Source organism: Aquarana catesbeiana, linkage group LG02, assembly GCF_042186555.1.
Source record: "Aquarana catesbeiana isolate 2022-GZ linkage group LG02, ASM4218655v1, whole genome shotgun sequence".
Taxonomy (NCBI): domain Eukaryota; kingdom Metazoa; phylum Chordata; class Amphibia; order Anura; family Ranidae; genus Aquarana; species Aquarana catesbeiana.
In genome coordinates this window covers 144,241,075-144,265,008 of record NC_133325.1, presented here as the reverse complement: position 1 = coordinate 144,265,008, position 23,934 = coordinate 144,241,075, and the positions used below count along the sequence as shown (strand labels likewise).

The 23,934-nt window shown below is 41.9% G+C and overlaps 1 protein-coding gene across 2 annotated transcripts in view; it reads right to left on the bottom strand.

The window, feature by feature from the left end:
* Positions 1-23,934, bottom strand: part of ESPL1 (extra spindle pole bodies like 1, separase) — a 109,990-nt gene that overhangs the window by 54,207 nt on the left and 31,849 nt on the right. For both annotated transcript variants that reach the window (XM_073613584.1, XM_073613585.1), the window contains exons 15-16: positions 21,233-21,361; positions 20,988-21,144 (exon numbers count right to left, since the gene is read on the bottom strand). In XM_073613584.1, the coding sequence (XP_073469685.1) occupies positions 20,988-21,144; positions 21,233-21,361 (286 nt within the window). The remainder of the gene's footprint in view (positions 1-20,987; positions 21,145-21,232; positions 21,362-23,934) is intronic.

Below are 23,934 nucleotides of genomic sequence, written 5' to 3'. Positions count from 1 at the left end.
GTCATGCAACGCAGTACCCAAACAACATTTTTAGAACTTTGAGACAGATAGAGCTTTCTTTTGGTGGCATTTACTCACCACTGGGTTTTATATTTTTTGCTAAAACAAATGAAAAAAAGAGAGAAAAAAAAAAAAAAAAAAGTTATTAAAATTTTGTAAATACGTTTTTCTCCTTCACTGATGTGTGCTGATGAGGCTACACTGACTCCCACTGACAGGCGGCACTAATACGCAGCACTGAATCATCGCACTTATTCAGTGCAGATATCCCCACTGAGAAAAGCTGCTTATCGGCTCTTCTCTCATGCCGTCAGTGTGAGGAGGGGAATGCCGTCAACCGACACTTCCTAATTACACTGATCAGCTGTGATTGGACACAGCTGATTACATGGTAAAGAGCCTACGTCATAGGCTCTTTACCGTGATGCAGTGTATGAACGGCACCACGGATTGCTGCACTGCACACCCATGAGCAGCCGTTCTGAAGGACATCATATGACATCCACTCAGAACAATGAAACCTGGTTAATTAAATGCAGTAGCGCACATGACAAGTCCAAAAGGAAAAAACTTTTTGCTAGGCCAAGTATTAACCACTTCCCGCTCTCCACATAGCAGAATGACGGGCAGAAAGTGGTTGTATTATCCTGACTGGATGTCGTATGACGTCCAGCAGGATAAGCCATGGGGGCGCCCAGCGTGGCAATCGGTGGTGTGGAGCGTCAGTCTGACACACCACATCGCCGATCTTGGTAAAGAGATGCCAATAAGGGGCGTGTCCAAGATGGTGACGGTGTAGGACGCTTGATCAAGGAGCTCTGCAGCCATCGCGGGGAATCTATCCTGTTAACCCATCCTGACAATCCATTTAACCGCCTGGACCCTCTCCCAACCTCCCCCTGCGGATGCGGACACGGAGCCGGCGACGTTTCGATCACCACAGACCGAGCAATACCCAGAGTAATCCAGGCAGCGCGGCTGTCCACGTGGAGGAGGTGAGCAACATGGCAACGCAGACGGACGGGCCGGAGCCCGCTCTCACGGATCAGAGCAACTTTGCGGCTCTGATGCAAGCCATCACGGGCTGCCAGTCCTCCTTGTCCACACTTACTACTAAGATAGACACAGTTCAATTGGAAATCGGTCTTATCAGACAGGACTTTGAGAAGGTGAGACACCGTGTGACAGAGGTGGAGCGCAGAGTGGGAGACGCGGAGGATGGGATCAGAGATCACTCGGCCTCCCTGCATACTTTGCAGGTGAGGGTGAAACACTTAGAAGCAAGGGCTGAAGATTCTGAAAACCGTAACCGACGCAATAATCTGCAGATTATAGGACTCCCGGAGGGTTCAGATGCGTCCGCCTATACCGAACGGCTGCTTCGTTCATTGTTCCCGCAAGCAGCTTTCTCTCAGTTTTTTGCAGTCGAGAGGGCCCACAGGATGCCGCCGACCCGAGGTCCGCCTGGGTCCCCACCTTGCACATTTATATTTAGGCTGCTGAATTTTAGAGACCGGGACCTGATACTGCACGAGGCCCGCAAGATGGCGGAGGTCCGACACGAGGCGGCCCGCCTCATGTTCTTCCCGGACTTCTCGGCGGACACTCAAAAGCAGCGCAAGTCCTTTGATGCGGTGAAGCAGGCTCTCAGAACCAAGGGACTGCGGTACAGTATGTTGTTCCCTGCCCGACTTCGAGTCCAGGATGGTGAAAGCGTCAGGTTCTTCACTTCCCCCAACGAGGCCTCGCAATGGTTAAACACCTTGGCACACCGCTAGAAGAGATGCCTGTTTTGTCACCAGGTAACCGTTTATTGCAGCTGACTTAGCTTGGGAAACCCTGCCGGATAAGTAATGTTCCCCTGGCCTAGTATTTGTCTTTGCTAAGCAGCCAAAGCACACAAGATTTAGTGTCTGAGGCAGAGCAGGGGGGCGCTTGATGGACTGCTTGCTCTTACTTAACCTGTCATCTGCTAAACACTCAGATAGATAGACATCCTCGCTGCAGGAGACAAGCATTAGTGATTTTCTGTTTTTCTTATTACTTCCTTTTTTCTTCTTTTTCTGTGGATCTAGAGACAGTTGTTGAATAGCAGGTGCAGGGTGCCTTACTCTACTCCTCAAGTTAACCATTGCACTGACAGAGAGATATTACCCTTGCACTCCTGGGACACATTGGAGGAGAGAACCGACGAACAGACTGACATGATCTTGGCTAACCGCTTGGTTCACTAATGCCAATACCCGGCTCTTGAGCCAAGGAATGCGACAAATTTGCTCAGCTCAACCAACCTAACACTTTTTTTCTAACCTGCATTTTATTTTTGGTCTAGGAGAAAACGGAACTTCCCCATATGTTATTTTTCTCTAAGTTTTTTTTTGGGGGGGGGAATGACGGAAACTCAATTTTTCAAGTTTGTGCCCCTGGCTTCGGCCAGGTGAAATCTGTGTGAACTCCCGCTTGATGGCGGCATCTCCTTCAGGTTGAGACTACTATACCTTTGAGTGGTGGATTTCTACCACGTGTCCTCTAAGTTCATGACCCCGGTTGGTCAATGATCATATCTAGTTATGGGGAACAAGCACACTTTGGTTGGGGGGGGGGGATTAAGTTTGGAAGGGTACTGTTATGATAGTTATACACAGGAATGTATGTTGTATAGATACACTGGTTCAAGAGGATGGATATTAACCAAAGTGTTGATTACAGATGTGCTGTGGGGGAGGGGTTGGATCTGTTTCCCTTGGGGCCCGGGTGCACTTCTCCCTCAGTCTGCTTCAAATTATCTAAAAATCCCATGGCCCCTATAACATTAATCTCTTGGAACGTTCGAGGGATGAACTCTCGCATCAAGAGATCCTTAGTTTTGAACTTCCTTAAGATGCACCACCCAGATGTCTGTATCTTGCAAGAGACCCACCTCACCGGGGGCCGGGTCCTTGGTCTTAAAAAACCGTGGGTAGGACACTACTACCATGCCACCTTCTCCACGTATGCTAGGGGGGGTAAGTGTCTTAGTGCACAAGACCCTATCTTTTACACTGTTGGATCTGCACCTGGACCCCGAGGGTAGATATGTAATATTGCATGCAGTTGTTGCAAATGTGCCCATGGTGATTGTGGGATTGTATATACCCCCTCCGGCATCATTACTGATACTTCACAAAATTATAAAGTGTATAGCAGGTTACTCTACGGATAAGGTGCTGTTAGCGAGGGACTTCAATATGCCTCCGTGCCCGCATGTGGACAAGTTGCTGCCGGATGCGGCCACGGAGTCCTCGCTATCCAGGTGGGCTGCCACTTTCGGTCTCACGGACGTCTGGAGGTGGAAAAATCCCCTACTAAGGTCATATACCTGCCAGTTTGCCTCCTATAGGGCCATGTCCCGCATTGACCTGGTGCTAGCCACGAGTGCCATCTTGACGATGGTGCAAGAGGTCTCCCACCTGCCAAGGGGTATATCTGAGCACTCCCCGGTCCTGCTCCGGTTGAAAATGACCCCTGCCCCCACTGACTGTCTTTGGCGCTTATCCCGGTTCTGGATATCAGACGAACGTATAGCGGCAGATGCGGAGGTGGCAATGCGGGAGTTCTGGACTGATAACCCGCCTGCTACGACACCCGCATCTAGTTGGGAGATGTTCAAATATCATGCTAAAGAACATTACCAAAATGCCATAGGTCTCACCCGACGTCAGACTGGGGCGGCTCTGCTGCAGGCTGAACAAAGGGCTACAGATTTAGAAGCTCAGTATGCGGTTAGTAGGGATGAGGCCCACAGAATAGACTTGCAGTGTGCTATGAGGGAGGTTGTGCTACTTCGAACAACGGCCACCAAAAAATTACTACTTCATCAAGCACAGCGTATATTTGAACAGGGGGCGCGGACTGGACGTCTCTTAGCGTGGTTGTCTAAGGAGCAATCGGTCTCAACCACTGTGGCCAATATTAAAGACGCCTCGGGGCGGCTGTTGTCGGACCCCCGAGACATCAATACCTGCTTCGCGTTGTATTATAGGGACTTATATACGTCCAGGGTGGGATACTCCACCGCTGATCTTCAAACATACTTTGAGGCCATTGAATTGCCCTCCCTATCGGAAACAGCTCGCAAGCGTCTAGACGCTCCAATAACACTCAAAGAGCTCCAAAATGCTATAAGATCTCTTCAAGATGGATTCCCCTTGAATTCTATAAGGCCCATGTTGAGACCCTTGCTGTCAGGCTGCTGGAGGTCCTCTCCGCCTCCTTTGAGTCTGCTTCTCTGCCCCCTTCCATGTCAAGAGCTGTAATTGTGGTCATTCCAAAGCCTGGCAAGGATCCTGAACTATGCTCCTCGTACAGGCCCATCTCGCTCCTTAACGTGGATGCGAAGATCCTTGCAAAGGTTCTGGCTACCCGACTCAATGCAGTTATCTTGTCGCTAGTTCATGGAGACCAAACTGGCTTTATGCCGGGCAAGGGTACAGATATTAATCTGCGGAGATTTACTGTACTAATGAGACCGGCTGCTGGAGGGGAGGCCAACGTGGTGGCCTCCCTGGACGCAGAAAAAGCCTTTGACTCGGTGGAGTGGGAATAATTATGGCTAGTACTACAAAAGTTTGGGATAGGACCCAACTTTGTACAGTGGTTACGACTACTCTACTCAGGTCCAACGGCTAGAATCCGTACAAATGGCATCCTATCATCCTCTATTCCCCTCCACCGAGGCACCAGGCAGGGCTGTCCACTCTCACCGGCTCTCTTTGCTTTAGCGTTTGAGCCGCTGGCGGCACTTCTGAGGGCATCTACGGAGATGGGAGGTATTTCGTTCCCTCCCCTGACAGAAAAAGTATCACTTTATGCGGACGATATGCTGCTGTACCTCTGTGACGCCCAACAATCACTAAAAGCTGCCCTAACTATCATTGACAGATTTGGGATGTTCTCTGGGGTCAGGGTGAACTGGGAGAAATCTCTCCTGTTCCCCCTGACGGATGCTCCGCCACCAGCTGGCCCCCCTCTTCCTCTTAAAAGAGTGACAAAGTTCAAATATTTAGGCATTCAAATACAGACTGATCCGAAACAGTACCTAGTAGACAACGTATACCCCATCCTTCAACAGTTTATCCAGCGTTGCTTGGTTTGGAAAACACTACCACTGACTCCGGTTGGGAGGGTAAACCTTATTAAAATGTCCTTCCTTCCTAAATTTTTGTATGCTTTTCGCCACACGCCAATTCCCATCCCCAACACGTTCTTTGTAAAACTAGACCAAGCTATCACCTCCTTCCTATGGGCGGGGACAACACCCAGAGTTGCTAAACAAACACTACAGCTATCGCTTTCAGAGGGTGGCCTCTCCCTCCCAAATTTTAAAAAAATACTACTGGGCGGCAGTGTTGGTCTCGGTGAGGTGGTGGTTTACTCAAGACAATACTAACCCAGCGGTCAATCTAGAAGCAGCGATTCTTGAATCATACTCTGAGCTCAGCAACTTGGTCTATAGAGGCCCGAGGTACAGCCCCCAGGTTACAACACATATGAAAACAACAATTAAAGTTTGGCAGTAGGTATCTCAATATTTTAATGGCGGGAGGGATGTCTCTCCATATACTCCGCTGTGGGGTAACCCAACAATGCCACACTTCCAATCTGTCCAGGATCCTCAGATCTGGGCCAGATACGATGTCCGGACATTACGGGATATTTTCAAGGACGGGCAACTTCTCTCGTTTGGAGAGCTGAAGGGTAAATTCCACCTCCCTCCGTGGATGTTCTTCCGGTTTCTGCAACTCAGACATGCAGCCCGAGCGCAATTTCCGGAGGGAGTGGAACTAGCGGTTCACTCGGTAGAATCCCTATTAATAGCCAAAGATATAGACCGCACGCTGTCCTCTATATACCTTAGGCTTACCTGCAAAGCTACCTCTAAAATACTCCCGCTATTTAACAAATGGCATTCAGATATCCCGGCTCTAACTGAGGAGGACTGGTCAGAGGGACTGCAACAGTGCATACCATTTATGATCTCGGCCAGAGATAGGTTCATCCAGCTAAAGTTTTTGCATAGGGTGTACTACACCCTGCATAGGCTTTCCACTATATACCCGGGATTGGACGATACTTGCCCTAAATGCAGACAGTCAGTGGGGACCTTTTTTCATGTGGTTTGGTCATGACCAATATTGCAGAACTATTGGACCACAGTGGTGGCAGAGGTTAACGGAGTGGTGGGGCTGCACTTGGAGGTGGATCCACTTGTTTTTCTCCTGGGCATTACTGACAACTTAGCCACGGCAAAATATAAAAAACTGTTTGTGTTCTACACAGCTTATTATGCCAGGAAAGAGATATTATTGCGCTGGAAGACGGGGGATCCTCCCACAGTGGGGGCGTGGCGGGCTCTGGTTAATGCCGCACTACCATTATACAAACTTACTTATATGGGTAGGAACTGTCCTCAGAAGTTTGACAAAATCTGGGCGGCCTGGGTTGAAGCTAGACACCTTACTGTATAGATGTTTTCGAGAACCCCCCCCCAGGGGGCATCTCAGAGAGGGACGGATGTGGTGTTTCTGATGTTTGGTTCTGAGGGCCTGCGGGTTTGGAAGTATAGAATTTACAGGGGTGGGGGAGGTTTATTCTCCTCCCCTCCCCCTGCCCTCTACAGTGCCTCTCCCTTTTCCTTCTCCTCACCTCTCTTTTTGGCTGGGGGTCCCTGGGGAAGGCGTGTGGTTCCCCGATAAGGGGTATCCAGCCAAAAAACGCTACAGTCTGCTAAGGAGTTTGGAAAAATACTTGGGGAATAAGAATGATATGTAGATAAATAGACTGGGGGTAAGTTGCATAGATGACTCATGTTCCTATAACGCATGTTTATTAGACCACAACATTTACCATTGTAAATTTGGTTTTACAAATACTTCTGTATAAGATACTTAATTTGAATTCTCAAGTGTACTGTACCTTTTTATTCAATAAACATTACCTGTGTTAAAGAGATGCCAATAATCAATGCCTGCCAGTACCACTTATCAGTGCAGCCTCATCAGTGCAGGAAAGAGCGTACTTATTAAGTTTTGTAACAGAAATAAGAAAAAAAAGTTTGTCTTTATTTGTAGCACAAAACATAAAAAACCCCAGTGGTGATCAAATACTACCAAAAGAAAGCATTATTTGTGAGAAAAAAAAAAGGAAATTTTGTTTGGGTACAGTGTAGCATGACCGCGCAACTGTCATTCAAAATGCGACAGCGCTGAAAGCTGAAAACTGGACTGGGCAGGAAGGGGGTGAAAGTGTCCTTTATTGAAGTGGTTAAACATCTAAGCAGTTTATACTGCCACTAAGGATTAATGTACACAAGACGTTTTTACAACATCTCCTGAACGATTTAACTTGACAGATAAAAACCCACATTTAAAACGTCCGTTTTTCTGCGTTTACAAAAAAACATTTTTTTCTTCAAAATAGCCAAAAATGAAAAACGCTTATAAACGTAACGCCGATACCGCGTTTAGTGGCATTTGGTGTCAAACTTCAGCGTCTGAACTCATTTTTTGCCTTCAAAGAAAAAGCCTCTAAAGGCAACTGCCTAAAAACATTAAAGTGGATGTAAACCCGAATTTTTTTTTTTTTTTTTTTTTGATGATATACTGTAGAGTATAACATTTCCTATCATTTGAGCCCAGTCTTGCCACACAGAGTTAATCCATCTCTGAGCAATCCTCTTTTATTGTTCAGTGAGAAAAATCTTGACAAACTGAAAAAAAAAACTGTCAAATACTCCCCCTTGCTGTGAGTGACAGGTGATTTACATCTCTGCTTCAGCTTAAGACATGCATTATTTTCTAATTCCCTCCCACTCCTTTCTTCAGCAGCTCTGCAAGGATTGGCTGTTCCACACCTCAGTATGATTTGGCATGCTGAAGTCATGTGGTTACTTTCCTGTCTTTTCACTGGATGTTAGAGATCATAGCAGAAGTTCAGTGTTAGAAACAGGAGAAAATGCATATTGACAAGGGGAGTGTAGAGGTAGGCGGGGAGTCTACTGACATCATGACTCCACCCACCGAGCTCCAGACAACAGACCCACCCACAGAATATGCAGGTTTTCGGGTCTAATAACAGACAGAGGGGAGACATTTGAGAGGTAAAGATACATGCAGGAGGCATGTATATCCTTATAGATAACCCCTATGGCAGTAGTTTAGAAAGGATGACATTGGGTTTACATCCACTTTAACCACTTGCCGACCGGGCCATAGCCGAAAGACGGCTACAGCGCGGTCGGCTAGTTCTGGGTGGACATCCATGGACGTCCTCCCAGAATACTGCTCTCGCGCGCCCCCCTGGGGCGCGCACCCGAGAACTGAACTTCCGTGACCTGGACCCGGCGCATCACGGATCACGGTAAACGGCCGCTAATCGCGGCCGTTTACCATGTGATCGCTCCGTCAAATGACGGAGCGATCACATGTCAACAGACCGGCGTCATGTCATGACGCCGGTTCCTCCCTCCCCTCTCTGTACCGATCGGTACAGTGTGAGGGGACAGGGAGAGGGGGAGAGATCGGATGGCAGCACCGCTGTGGGCTGCATGTGTAGTGCCCACAGCGGTGCTCAGTGACAATTGTAGTCACATCCATCCATCCCTCCATGCTCAGCCATCCCTGCAATATACCCGCCGCAATACTCTGCAATATACCCGCCGCAATATACCCGCCGCAATACACCCGCCGCAATACACCCCGCAATACACCCCGCAATACACCCCGCAATTTTTAACCAGTTCCCGCCCACAGTCATATGACGTCCTTGACTTTGAGCGGGGATATCTGAATGATGCCTGCAGCTACAGGCATCATTCAGATATCAGCTTTTTTAGCCGGCGATTTCCTACACCATAAGAATGATCATAGCGGCTGTTCCACTTCTTGATCGTTCTTATGGGAGGCGAGAGGGGACGCCCCCCCCTTCCCGCCACCCTCTGGTGCTTCTACCGACTCACCGCTACGATCGAAGCCAAGATCGTTTTTTTTTTTTTTTTTTATTTCAGGCTTCCCAGCCTAGGAGGTGAGATGTGGGGTCTTATTGACCCCATATATCACTGTAAAGAGGACCTGTCATGCCATATTCCTATTACATGGGATGTTTACATTCCTTGTAATAGAAATAAAAGTGATCAAAAATTTTTTTGGGGGGGGAAAAAAAGTGTCAAACTAAAATAAATAAAGTAAAATAAACAATAAAAAAAAAAAAAAAAAAAAATTTTTAAAAGCGCCCATGTCCGTGTGCTCGCATGCAGAAGCGAACACATACGTAAGTCCCGCCCACATATGAAAACGGTGTTCAAACCACACATGTGAGGTATCACTGCGAACGTTGGAGCGAGAGCAATAATTTTGGCCCTAGACCTCCTCTGTAATTCAAAACATGTAACCAGTAAAAAATTTTAAAGCGTCACCTATGGAGACTTTTAAGTAGTGACGTTTGGCACCATTCCACGAGAGTGTGCAATTTTGAAGGGTGACATGTTAGGTATCTATTTACGCGGCGTAACTTCATCTTTCACATTATGCAAAAACATTGGGCTAACTTTACTGTTTTGTTTTTTTTTTAAAGCACACAACTGTTTTTTTTTCCCAAAAAAACGCGTTCTAAAAATTGCTGCGCAAATACCGTGCGAGATAAAAAGTTGCAACAACCGCCATTGTATTCTCTAGGGTCTTTGCTTAAAAAAAAATATATATATATAATGTTTTGGGGTTCTATGTAATTTTCTAGCAAATAAATTATTATTTTTACATGTAGGAGAGAAATATAAGAATTGGCCTGGGTGCTCCAGAACGCCTGGAGGTGCTCCGTGCATGTTGGGCCTCTGTATGTGGCCACGCTGTGTAAAAGTCTCACACATGTGGTATCGCCGTACTCGGGAGTAATAGCAGAATGTGTTTTGGGGTGTAATTTGTGGTATGCATATGCGGTGTGTGAGAAATAACCTTCTAATATGACAATTTTGTGAAAAAAAAAAAAAATCTTGATTTTGCAAAGAATTGTGGGAAAAGATGACAATTTCAAAAAAAAAATCACCATGCATCTTTCTAAATACCTTGGAATGTCTTCTTTCCAAGTAGGGGTCATTTGGGAGGTATTTGTACTTTTCTGGCATGTTAGGGTCTCAAGAAATGATAGGCCGTCAGTACTTCAGGTGTGATCAATTTTCAGATATTGGCACCATAGCTTTTGGACTCTCTAACATTCACAAAGACCAAATAATATACACCAAGTTGTACTTATTTTTACCAAAGATATGTAGCAGTATAAATTTTGGCCAAAATTTACGAAGAAAAATTACTAATTTGCTAAATTTTATAACAGAAACAAAGAAAAATTAATTTTTTTACCAAATTTTCAGTCTTTTTTCTTTTATAGCGCAAAAAATAAAAAACCCAACGGTGATTAAATACCACCAAAAGAAGGCTCTATTTGTGTGAAAAAAAGGACAAAAATTTCGTATGGGTAAAGTGTTGTATGACTGAGTAATTGTCATTCAAAGTGTGAGAGCACCGAAAGCTGAAAATTGGTCTGGTTAGGAAGGGGGTTTAAGTGCCCAGTGGTCAAGTGGTTAAACGAACTTGTACACAGAAGATAACATTGAATGAGTTCAGGGGCAGCTGAAGAAAGCAGCCACCTGCCTCTGAACGTCCGTTTACCAGCAGCAGTGTACATGAGGCCTTAGCTGTTACAACAATAAGGCCTCATGCACACGAGACGCTGGTGCAAACTCTGCTGAACACGTTTTTAAAAGCTGAAACTGGCATTTAGAAACGCCCGTTTTGCGTCTAGAAAGCGTCTGCAGAGCAGAGAATGACATTTTGCGACCCAACTTTAGGGCCCAGTATCTTGGGGTCACTTGGTGCTAGGAACCCCAAATTTGGTGTGCTAACAGTGGAACTAGCACTACAACATATCCAAATTTGGGGTTCCCAGCACCAAGTGGCCCCGTGATATAGGGCCCCAAAGTTGGGTCGCAACTGGTCAAGCACTTCTGCAGCAGAGAATGACATTTTCTGACCTGACTTTGGGGCCCCATATCTCAGGGCCACTTGGTGCTAGGAACCCCAAATTTGGATATGTTGTAGTGCTAGTTCCACTGTGTTAGTACCCCAACTTTGGATATTTTATAGTGTTAGTCCAACTGTTAGCAAACCAAATTTGGGGTCCCTAGCACCAAGTGGCCCCGAGATATGGGGCCCCAAAGTCGGGTCGCAAAATGTCAAGCACTTTTCTGCAGCAGCGAATTACATTTTCTGACCTGACTTTGGGGCCTCATATCTCGGGACCACTTGGTGATAGGAACCCCAAATTTGGATATGTTTAGAAACACCCGTTTTGCATGCCGTGTTTTACTGCATTTGCGTCTAGAAGCGTCTGCAGAGCAGAGAATGACATTTTGCGACCCAACTTTGGGGTCCCATATCTCGGGGCCACTTGGTGCTAGGAACCCCAAATTTGGTGCGCAAACACAGTGGAACTAGCACTACAACATATCTAAATTTGGTTCTTAGCACCAAGTGGCTCCAAGATATGGAGCCCCAAAGTCGGATCACAAAATGTCATTTTCTGCTGCAGAAAAATGCTTGAAATTTTGCGACCCGACTTTGGGACCCTGTATCTCGGGGCCACTTGGTGCTAGGAAACCCAAATTTGGGGGTCCTAGCACTAAGTGGCTCCGAGATACGGGGCCCCAAAGTCGGGTCGCAAAATGTCAGGCACTTCTGCAGCAGAGAATGACATTTTGCGACCCGAATTTGGGGCCCCATATCTCGGGGCCACTTAGTGCTAGGAACCCCAAATTCGGGTCGCAAAATGTCATTCTCTGCTGCAGTTTACCATCATATTTCTGTGTTTTCTGGTCCAAAAAATAGGGTTCCTTTAAAAACACTTAAACGCAAACGCGGCTAAAAGCAGTACCCGCATTTAGCGTCTGAAATGTGGAAAACTTTTGCATCTGAACCCTTTTTTTTGCTTCTGGAAAAACGAGGTTAAAACGCAACTGACTAAAAACGCCAAAAAACGAGACTGTGTATATGGACACATAGGATAATATTGAATGAGTTCAGGGGCAGTTGAAAAAAAGTGTCCAACTGCCTCTGAACGCGTGTTTAACAGCGTCTCGTGTGCATGAGGCCTTATAAAAAAAAAATTTGCAAACACTGTGGACTTTTGTTTGCACAAATGTTGTCTGATCATCTAAAAGTATTTATAAACTGACAATCAGCAGTAACTACTAAATATGCAACAGCATATTACAAGATGATCCAAAGTGCTTTAAGCTTGTTGGATTAATGACCTTTGGTTTATATTTTGCAGCAGATAATGAGAATTATTATTCCGTTACACAACTTCCTTCACTACGTTCTTTAGCTGCTACAGAATGGCAGCTAATAGAATCAATAGCCAAGGACTGCAGTAGGTCTTCATTCTCTGCGACAAGACTGAATCCAATGTTTTTGTGAATCCCTAAAATCCTACTAATCATAATATTCTTTTTGTCATATAACCACCATTTAACTTACAGCCCTTTAAAGAAAAACTAATGCATAGATACATAGTAAAGAAAGGTTACGCAATCCTTCATATAAAATGTAAAACATGAAAATGGTTAAGCAGGAGGTGCATGGGCGGAGTCTAGCAGAGCAGACATGCATTATTAGAGCTCCGCACCGCTGAGGAGAGAAGAGAAGGACAAAGCAGAGCCTGCAGGCTCAAAAGGTATCCATTTGAACCTTTTTGCCCCAGGGAACAAACTGTGAAAGTTTGGGCAGGAAATATGGTACTGGGAGGAAACCGTGGCAGAAATAAAAATCACCTCACAAAGAGCTCACAGGCACTCACTGCAGCTGAAGCAGCTCCAGTCACCTCACAAGATACAGCATCAGGGCGCTCTCACAGACAGAAAATGTCACAGCAAGACTCTCCATTTGAGTCAGATACAGAACAAATCCTCTCACAAACTTCTCCACAAGCCTCCTCAGTATCCCCAGTAATATTATTACAATTTGAAAAGATGCTTCATAAGGCTTTAAAACAAACCTCAGACCAAATAACAAAAAGCCTAACCAAAGAAATAAGAGAGCTGGGAAACTGCACCGCAGCTTTAGAAATAAAAATGGATGAAATTGAAATTACAACCCAAGAAAATATAACAGAATTGGAACAATTAAAAAAAGAGAATTTAATACTTCAAACTAAGCTTGAAGATTACGAAAATAGAGCCAGACGTTCAAACTTACGCATAAGGGGAATACCTGAAACTGTGACAGACCTGCAATCTACTATTACTGCTCTATTACAAGAACTAAAGCCAGATATCCCTATTGAACGTTTAGAACTGGACAGAGTACACAGAGCCCTCACAGCCAAAAAGAAAGATAGACCCCCACGTGATATAATCACAAAATTTCATTATTACAGAACGAAAGAACAAATACTAATTGCTGCAAGAGAAAAAAAGGAACTTAATTTTCAAGGACACAATTATCAAATTTTTGCTGACCTATCCCAACTTACTATTACTAAAAGACGATCCATGAAACCCCAACTAATGGAACTGCAACGCCACAACATTATGTATCAATGGGGCTTCCCCTTTTCAGTCAGATTTAACTACCAAGGTACAATTTACAGAAGCAGATCAGCAGATGAACTAAAACAAACCCTTTTAAAATTAAATCTGACAGAACCCACAAACAGCAACACTCCCACACGCAGAAGAATGGCATCATCTTCACCTTCAGGCAGCACCCAGAAAATATCAGAACAAAATGGGAATCATCATTCTCACAAAAGAGGCCGTTATGCCACATCATCCATGGACCAAGAAGATTCAATGGACTGACATCCTAATTCCTGATATCTCTTCATTTATTATACTAAGAGATGGTTCTCTATAAAAAACCTATATTTATAACTGAATGTAACTGCATTCTGATAGTCACACACTGTGTGGGATCATGTTACATTCCAGTTATATTTCTTATTACTTCTGATTCATATAGCCTTAGAATATATAAGTGAAATAAGGAAATTCTTGTTCAGTTATATATTATCAGGTAATAACAATAGATTTATTACTTTTTAGGACAAATATGTTAAATAATCCAGAAGTAATGGAAGCTTTTTCTTTCTTTTCTTAAAACAAATATATTATTACCTAACTAGTTCCTAGAATTATGTTTTTGTTTATTCTAATCTGAAGCAATACAACCTCAATTTTATGAGTTAACATATCTAAACAGTTACGTATGAATAAAATATGTAATTGTTTACTCTAAAAGGGTTAAAATCCCAAAATAATTCAAACTATCTTCATCAATACCAAAGTTATTAACAGTACCTTTCTAACTGAATTATTTAGCCTAGGGCAAGACTAACCATATACAACCACCCTGGAATAAATAATTTCAACAAAAACTATATTCTGCACTCCAATTAATGAAACATCATTTTGATGTCTTTTGACATAGCACTTCTCTCCTGTAAGCGGAAGATCCGTGTACCCCCATTAGCCCTCCTCATTCTCCCAACCATATTATGTGGGAGTGTGACAAAGGCACTTATTCCCCTGAGAGAGATATTTATTCTCTTTCACGGGTAAATTGTGATTACTTGCAAAAAATTATTTATACAATGTATCATCTAATCTCATATGTTTTTTGTTTACTCTTTACTCCAGAATTCACTGGTTTCTTTTCTATCTATTCATCTCTTCAGTCCACACAGGTTGATCTGCGCAGTCAGCTCTGCATAACAAAAAGTAAGTCAAAACTATTTGATCTATTGCCATGGCACCACTGAATATACTTTCCCTGAATGTTCAGGGAATAAATGTCCGTCAAAAAAGGACCAAAGCCTTCCGTACTTTCCATAACAAGAAGGCTCACATAGTATGCCTCCAAGAAACACACTTCACCAAAGATTCTACTCCAAAATATATTTCTCCTTTTTATCAACAAATTTACACGGCTTCTGCCTGTACCAAGCAAAGGGGAACTCTAATTGCATTTCACCGATCCACACCATTCACCTTATCATCAGGAATTAAAGACCCAGAAGGTAGATACCTGATACTCATGGGTTATATAATGGATACAGCAATCACGGTGATTTCCTACTACGCTCCTAACAAACAACCTACACCATTCCTCTCACATATATTACAAGTGATTAATACACACAAAATAGGAACAGTGATAATGTGTGGGGATTCGAACCAGGTCCTCCTCCCATTTCTAGATAAATCACCTTTTACACCATCCAAAATAACCTCTAGATTACCTTTCTCTCAACTTCTTTCCAAATACAATCTGGTAGATTCGTGGAGAGAAAGTAACCCAATGAAAAAGAAATTCACTTATTTCTCGCACCCTCATCAAACCTTCACCAGAATAGATCATATTTTTCTAACAATAGGAATGATACCAGAAATTATTGTATCAGATATAATTCCGATTCCGTGGTCTGACCATAATGCAGTATACACTACTATAGCCTCAGCCATACCAAAAGCGCATGACCCAACGTGGTACTTACCGGACATAATGCTCAAACACCCACTACATCAGATGGCCATTGAACAAGCTTTAAAGGAACACATATCAATAATACAACAGACATCTCCCCAATAACACTGCGGGAAGCTCATAAGCCTGTCTTGCGTGGTACAATACAAAGACAAATGGCACTATTTAAACGGGAACGCAAAAATCTAGCAAAAAAACTAGAACTCAATTTTATTGCAGCCTACATAGCATTTCAAGATAATCCATCTCAGAGTACAAAATCTCATCTGGAAAAATCTAGATTGGAATAAGATCTATTTCTCACTTGATAAATCCCTCAAACGCTCCAAACACAATTTCTACATGAATACAAACAAACCAGGTACATATTTGGCTCGGGCATTAAATTCAACTAACAAATCTTTCAAACCAATACGTTTGAAATTATCAAAAAATGTTTACACTTGTAATCCAGTTAAAATAGTCCATAAATTTCACTCACATCTCGCAACTTTATACAAGACAAACAATGAATTTAATCCTACAGAGGCTGAATCCTTCTTCTCAAAAATAACCTTACCTGAGCTATCTCCAAATCAAAAAAGCAGTTTGGATGAGCCTATAACTATAGATGAAGTTGCTAACGCCATAAAAGACCTAAAACTTAACAAAAGACCAGGCCCAGACGGCTAATCGGCTTTATACTATAAAACATTCTCAGAAATACTCTCTCCCATTCTCACTGAAACTTTTAACAAACTTCTAGATGGACATTCTTTTCGGCAAGAAACACTAATGGCAATTATTTGTATGATCCCAAAACCCCTTTCTGATGATACTTCCTGTGTGAATTATCGGCCTATCTCTCTGTTAAACCTCGATATTAAATTATTAGCAAAAATAATAGCAAAACGCCTCAATAGCATTATAGGAAAATTAATACATAGAGATCAAGTAGGCTTCATGCCAAATAGACAGGCAGGTGATAATATACGCAGGGCAGTGTTATTGGCACATATTGCTAAAAAACGGAAAATCCCTTTATGTTTTCTATCTCTCGATATTAAGAGGGCATTTGACACAGTATCCTGGCAATATATGCAATATTCATTACAAAAATGGGGTTTTGGACCCCACTTTTTAACATGGATCAAAGCATTATATAATAAACCCAAAACCTATATAAAATATGCTGGATACAAATCTGAAGCCTTTAATATCGAAAGAGGTACCCGACAGGGTTGCCCATTCTCTCCCTTATTATTTGCCCTTATACTCGAACCCATGGCCCAATACATCAGAACAAACCAAACTATAACTGGCATTGAAGTAGGAGGTATTACACACAAATTATGTATATTTGCAGACGATATATTACTTTTTCTATCATCACCACAGGTCTCTGGTCCTAACTTAATACCAGCTCTTGATGGGTTTGCAGCCCTATCCGGCCTTATGATTAATCCTAAGAAATGCCTAGTGCTTAATATTTCGCTCACAAACATGGAATTGATCCCGGCTAGGGCTGCACTCCCATTCACATGGGCAAAAAAAATCAATCCCATATCTTGGAATTCATTTAACAGCATCTCATTCTGACTTATTCTCAACCAATTATCCTCCTGTATTAAGACAGATCACAAATCTAATAAAACAATGGTCGCAACTTCCTTTATCCTGGATAGGGAAGATTAATGCAATCAAAATGACTATTCTACCCAAATTGCTTTATCTATTCAGAGTCCTCCCTATTCCAATTCCTTCCTATTTTTTGAGAATAGTACAAAAAAGAGCAACTTCGTTTATATGGGGCTCTTCTAAACCACGTATACCTATACACACACACACACTACATCTTCCCAAAAAATAAAGGAGGCCTGGGATACCCTAATTTTACTAACTACTACAGAGCAGCACATTTGGCCAGTCTGTCCAAATACCATGCAAAACAGGAAATCCCATTATGGGTATTTATAGAGGCTTCAGAAAATGACCCTCTATTAATATCAAACTTGTTATGGCTTGATTCTAAAGACCGCTTTAAAATTCATAATCCCATAACTAAACACTTCTTATCTCTCTGGGATAAACTAAAAACCAAATATCAGTTACAATCTCCACACAATCCTCTCCTTTCTTTTATCAGAAATCCAGCCTTTTATCCGGCATGGATCTACCCAAATTCTTTTAAAGCTTGGACAACATCAGGCATTCAGACACTAAATGACTTCATAGCATCTAAATCATTCCTTTCATTCCCATCGCTTAGAGAAAAATATGATCTACCAAACTCTGAGATATTTAGATATCTCCAAATCAAAAATTTCTATACACCATTCCTAAAGGGGGATACACCATTATCCCAATTATCCATTTTTGAATCAATCTGTACAAAAGATCCATTTGCTAAAGGTACCATTTCATCACTTTATAATCAATTATATGGAGTAGTAAATCTTAATAGACCCTCTTACGTTCAGAGGTGGGAGGAGGACCTGGGACGAACGTTAGAAGACACGGACTGGTCTAACATATGGCTCACATCTAAGTCATCTTCACCCAACATCTTAGCACTGGAGACAAATTATAAAGTCCTAACTCGCTGGTACCTTGTACCCGCTAGAGTGGCAAAACATTCACCTAATACCTCAGCTCTTTGTTTGAGGATGCCCAGAAATAGGCACATATTTACACATATGGTGGACGTGCCCAGTAATCCAAACCTTCTGGAAGGAAGTCTTCGTGATTGCATCTAAAATATTTTAAAAAATAATACAACCAGATCCATATATAACTTTACTTAATCTAAAACCGGAATGGTTAACACTCTCTCAATTCAAACTTATGATCCAACTAATAACGGCTGCAAAACAAACAGTGGCCAAGGCATGGAAATCTCCTACATTGGTACTAGCAGAAACAATTCACAGAATGAATAATACAATGTCCCATGCTAAGATGGTAGCCATCGATCAAAATCAAATTCCAAAATTTGAAAAACTTTGGCATCCTTGGATAAAACAACAGTTCCTGTCAAATTTCAATGACTCTGTCCTGTTGCCATGGTAACAGATTAAATGACTTACAGAGACACCCATTCTAAGGCTTCAAAGAGAACTAAAAAGAATAATAAACTGACGAGCGGGACAACCTTGTGGACCATACCTCTGCCTTTCTACCCTTTCTTCTTTCTCTTTCCTTTTCTCCACCTTACGATTAAAGCTCATTATCAGAATTTATTTGACCTATATACACTCTACCTGTAAACAATATGTATAGTAGGTATAAATCATTTAAATACCTACAAAAGTAACTAAGGAAATGATATATATCTTTAATTTAGGTTTACGTGAACCCAATGTTTAATATTTGAAATTTCATGATATTTACCTATATAAACCCTACTGTAAAACAATGAGCTTACTTTATAGATCCTTGTAAACTTACTTTATGTATCTTTATAATATTGTATACTCAATAAACTTCTTTTGACAAGGAAAATGGTTAAGCAAGAAAAATGTAAAATATTTAAGAGACTACAAAGGGTTAACCTTATGGCTGGAGAGGGTTTTTCCATTTATAAAATGTTTACTGTATATTATATTTTAAAAGGGTAGAAAACTTAAAAACAAAATGATCCCCCAGCAGGCTCAATGTTCCTCTACATTATACAGTGCTGACCTGTTGCCTCAATACGAATATTGCTCTGAGGGCAAACATATACCTCATCTAATTACATATGTGTATAACAGTACAATAAAGTATCAGTAGTGTGTTAATAGTGACCGTATACGAATTAAAGTGTCCAAATAAAGTGAACTGTTCTTATAAAACTGAAAAAGCGCTGTGGTGTTGTGCAAAAAAGTTAGTCAAGGTGCCAGAACTCTTTCTAAACACCAAAATAAGTGGAAAAATGCTATGCAAACAATTTCTTCAAAACATCTCACTGTGGAACATCTTGTATGAAGATTGGTGACATGTTTTGAAGAAGTTGTTTGCACAGCATTTTGGCACTTTTGGTGTTTGGGAAGATTAGACATCTTGACTAACCTTTTTGCACAACACCACAGCACTTTTTCAGTTTTATAAGAACAGTTCACTTTAGTTGGAATATGGACACTTTATTAAACACGTTATTGATATTTTATTGTATTGTTATACACATATATAGGTTTGCCCTCACAGCAATATTGGTTTTGAGAAAACAGGTCAGCGCAGTATAATTTGGAGGAATATTGTGACACTCCCTGTTACAAAAATGGATATATACAGCTGCTTTACCTGTGTTTTGAGAGCTGGTGAAATAAATATTCTTAATGTTAATGTGGTAGTATGCATGCACTACTTTTGGAAACTCACTACACCTGGATCGCATGGTACTTCTGTACCATGCAATTCAGTTGGGGCTAAAGTCATTGTGCATGGGGTGTCATTAACTCAATCCTGACACCCGCAGCAGATTGAAATGCAGTACATTTTTAATGCGCTGTGGGAAATGCGCATTTCCATCTCTACAATCTGGTGTGAATGGGCCCTAACAGAGCAAAAAAATATATGTTTCTTGTATACTCATTGCTAGGTCTAAGAAATGTATAAAAACTTTCAATTGAAGTCTCATGTTATATTATGCAAAAAGTTGGTTCGTTTGACCATTGAATATATAGTTTAACCATGAGGCTGCAGACATGTTTTGATTACATGCTTCTATTATCTGCTTGGCTGCTTCACTGTGCTTTCGAATTTGCATCAGGACACAAGGACTGGTAAGGTCTTTAATGATCATGCTTTGCTGCGTGTTGCCACTTATCCCTGCCATTTATTGCTGCTTTGTGGGTGTGTATCCAATTTGCAGCTTACCATCATCCCACATTTGACTAGAGTTTCCTTAACAGGGCCTTCTTATACTTCACAAAAACACCCTTGGCTTTGTTTAGTGTGTGCCTAACAAATTAATGTGCTGCTTAGTTTTTGTTGGGACTAATTTTCAGCTATCCGTTGTAGTCAGAAATATTATTATTTAACCTGCAGCGAACTAAAAAGAGTGGCCCACCATTATCATGCACGATTTTTCCAGTTAATCTGAGGGCAATCTCTTTACAGTAATAACTGGATTTTGCTCCAACATGTTTGTGGTTATTCCCCTTAGGACTATTGGAGTCTATGGCCACTTATTGATCTGGGGTATATAAAGTTTTACACAAAATTGTTTCAACAGATATGGCAGATGCTAATTTATGCTAACCTTGAAGCTTTATATCTCACTGTTCCATTTAACTAACTTTATTTTCCTCTGTGCCCCCATGATGAAGATTCACCCTCTGTTTGTATTGGTGACAATGGCAAGTGGAAATCCTAAAATTTTACAGCTATCCAGAAAAAAAAAACAAACAAAAAAAAAAACAAACACACACACACACACACCATTTTGTTACTTACTGTCGCATGCTATGAAGAGTTTTGGCTAATCGCAGTCCTTCAAGGCAGAAGGACTTGGCCTCGGAAACACTGCCAAGAGAGCTCAAAGTGTTGATAAGATCCTGAGAGCAGCTTAACAGGTCAGCAAGTACTTGCCACTTCTGGAGAAGGTTCTCACCTAAACATATAGACCGTTTAGTTAAAAAGGAGAGAATAGCTCATAATTATACCTAGAAATGGTAAAGACAGCCTAGTGCTGATCATACCGTAATCCACAAATCGCATTTCGGTTGTAGACTTTGGAGCAGTCAACACATCATTTCCCACTAGGAGAAGGACAATGCTCCTTAGCAACTTGTGTGCTTCTGTTTGAGCAGTTTCTGGGTTATGCCAACCTATAAAAATCAAGATTGTGGAAAACATACCAAATCCAAGTAGGGGTAAAGAACCAGAAAAATGCCAAGGTTTGACTTTAAATAACATTTTGACTACCCTAGCCATTCAATGCATAAATTGTAAGAAGTGCTGAAATGCTCAAAAAACTACAACTGTAGACCAAAAAAGGTTAGCAAACTTCCCAACGTTGTCCTGAATCTCCAATAGAGATCCACTCTGACCACTTGTCATGGTTGCCCTGGCCCCCCACCCCTGAACATTGGTTTGGCTTTGGAGCTATATGCATACCCATATATACCAAGATCAGCCTCACTAAGTGCAGGTACTGTTTGGATCTCCGTTTTTTGGTCGGACTCTGCTAATTATATCACCCAAGCATTTGTAAGTGGTCTATACCCAAATATAATTTTATACTGGCCCCTTAAGTTCTGAGAAGCGTTATATTTATTTTGAAATACTTTTTCCTATTATATATTTAACCCTAGAGTGGGGATTTCACATGACCTCTGTGCGTTGTACTTCCCATAGGTTCTAGTAACTGCTAGCCTGGGTGTCCACTGAGGGGATCATGACAGATAGCCATTAAAAACATATCAACATTCCAGGATAACATTACATATGGTCATGTCCTAGTTGTAAGTTAAAAGTATTTTCAACCTGATTGTGCTACAACTATACAGTATATTTATGAATTACAATATGTTGTTCTGTATTTTGAAACACCTTTTTCTTCCCCTACCCTATAGTGAAAAAAACTATAACCCTTCTCCATGGGTGGCACATTTCCTCCCACCCAACTTTGATGAATCTCTTACCCCCATGATTGGTAATGTCATCTTATGGCTTATTGGTATACCCCGCTAGGTTCGGCCTAGAGGTACCTGGGACAACTCCTCCCTTACTCTCCCTTCCCTTACTATCTTGGCCTTTTCCCTGCTACTTTTCTCTTCTTATGGCTTTCCTTTATAGGTAGCCAACATTCCGTAATTCACCACTGCACTACAGTGAGCTTGCATGCAAACGTTCTTTTGATACCAAGTTTCGTACACTTTGTAAGTTCGATAGAGTGTCTTAATGCAATTTAGGCACTCTTCACACATTCTAAATGACTAGACTTCAGGATGTACCATTCAATACTTGGTATGAATCTTATTCCTATACATATGCAGAACCCTTCATGTGTTAAATATCTTGGTTACTGTTGTGCTACTTTTTGGTCCATGTATGGACCAATGTTTGTTTGTACCTCTATTCTCCTACCCGACTAATAAAATACTTGAACAAGAAAAACTATAACCCTCTGGAGTACAAAACAAATGTATACAAATACACCTAAAAGAGCTGATATATTCATCCATCCAATTGAGCACATTAGCCCTTGTAGGTTTATTAGAGATATTAGATATATATATCCCCCTCTATACACATACAGTGTGTGCATGTAAAAATACATGTGAAGTAAGCATCCAGTGCAGTGCTTAAATCAGTGTCACAATGTAACACTTGAAAGTTAAAAATCACAAATATTGTGAAACAGTGTACAAAATGATCTTTAAAGGAATAAACGTCCACAAAATAAACTTATGTCCATGAAGCAATAGTATATAGTCAGTCAATCACAATTGATGCCAATAAAGCCAATCCACCCCATGTGCTTCTATTGAATGCCGGAGTATTACTCGTGCATCTTTCCACCAATATTCCAGATCTTGCTCAGATAACTATGCCCGTCTCTCTCAAGAGAAAAGGCTTTATTATCTCCTCCACAAGACTTACTGGGTATGATCTAAATGCAATCTTCCTCCGACATGTTATACCAGCAGAAAACCTCATGGAAAGGAAAAAAAAAGACTGACATTGTGCGATACGTCTATACAATATTTGTTATAAAACTACTCACAAAGATAAAATCATTAGGCACCATGTAATTATGCAGGGAAGGCACAAGAGCAAGTCTGTTGTAGGCTCTGCCAAACACCCTTTAGCAGCACCCACTTTGTGGGTGTGCCAACACTCTGCACCCAAAAAAAAAAAAATACTTCATTTTTTTTATTTTTATTTATTTCTGGTACTTATATAGCGCCGTCAATTTATGCAGCGCTTTACACATACAATGTACATTCACATCAGTCTCTACCCTCAAGGAGCTTACAACCTAAGGTCCCTAACACTCATTCACACATATACTAGGGCCAATTTAGACAGCATCCGATTAACCTATCCAGCATGTCTTTCTAGAGTATGGGAGGAAACTCACGCAGGCACAGGGAGAACATGAAAACTCTAGGCAGATGGTGTCGTGGTCAGGATTCTAACCAGCGACCCTTTTCGCTGCTAGGTGACAGTGCTAACCACTACACCACTGTGCGGACCATGGTCAGCAGGCGGAGCAACAGTCTGGGGCGAAAGTAGTGTTCTCTGGTACAGAGCAGGAGTGAACACAAAGTGGCTGCAGCTGAAGCCGAAGAGTGTTTAGCCTATGTAAAAAAACCAAAACACACAGGAAAACCACTTTTTGATGTAATAAAGAGTGGGGAAAAAAATAAAAATAAAAAAAGGGGGGGGGGGAGAT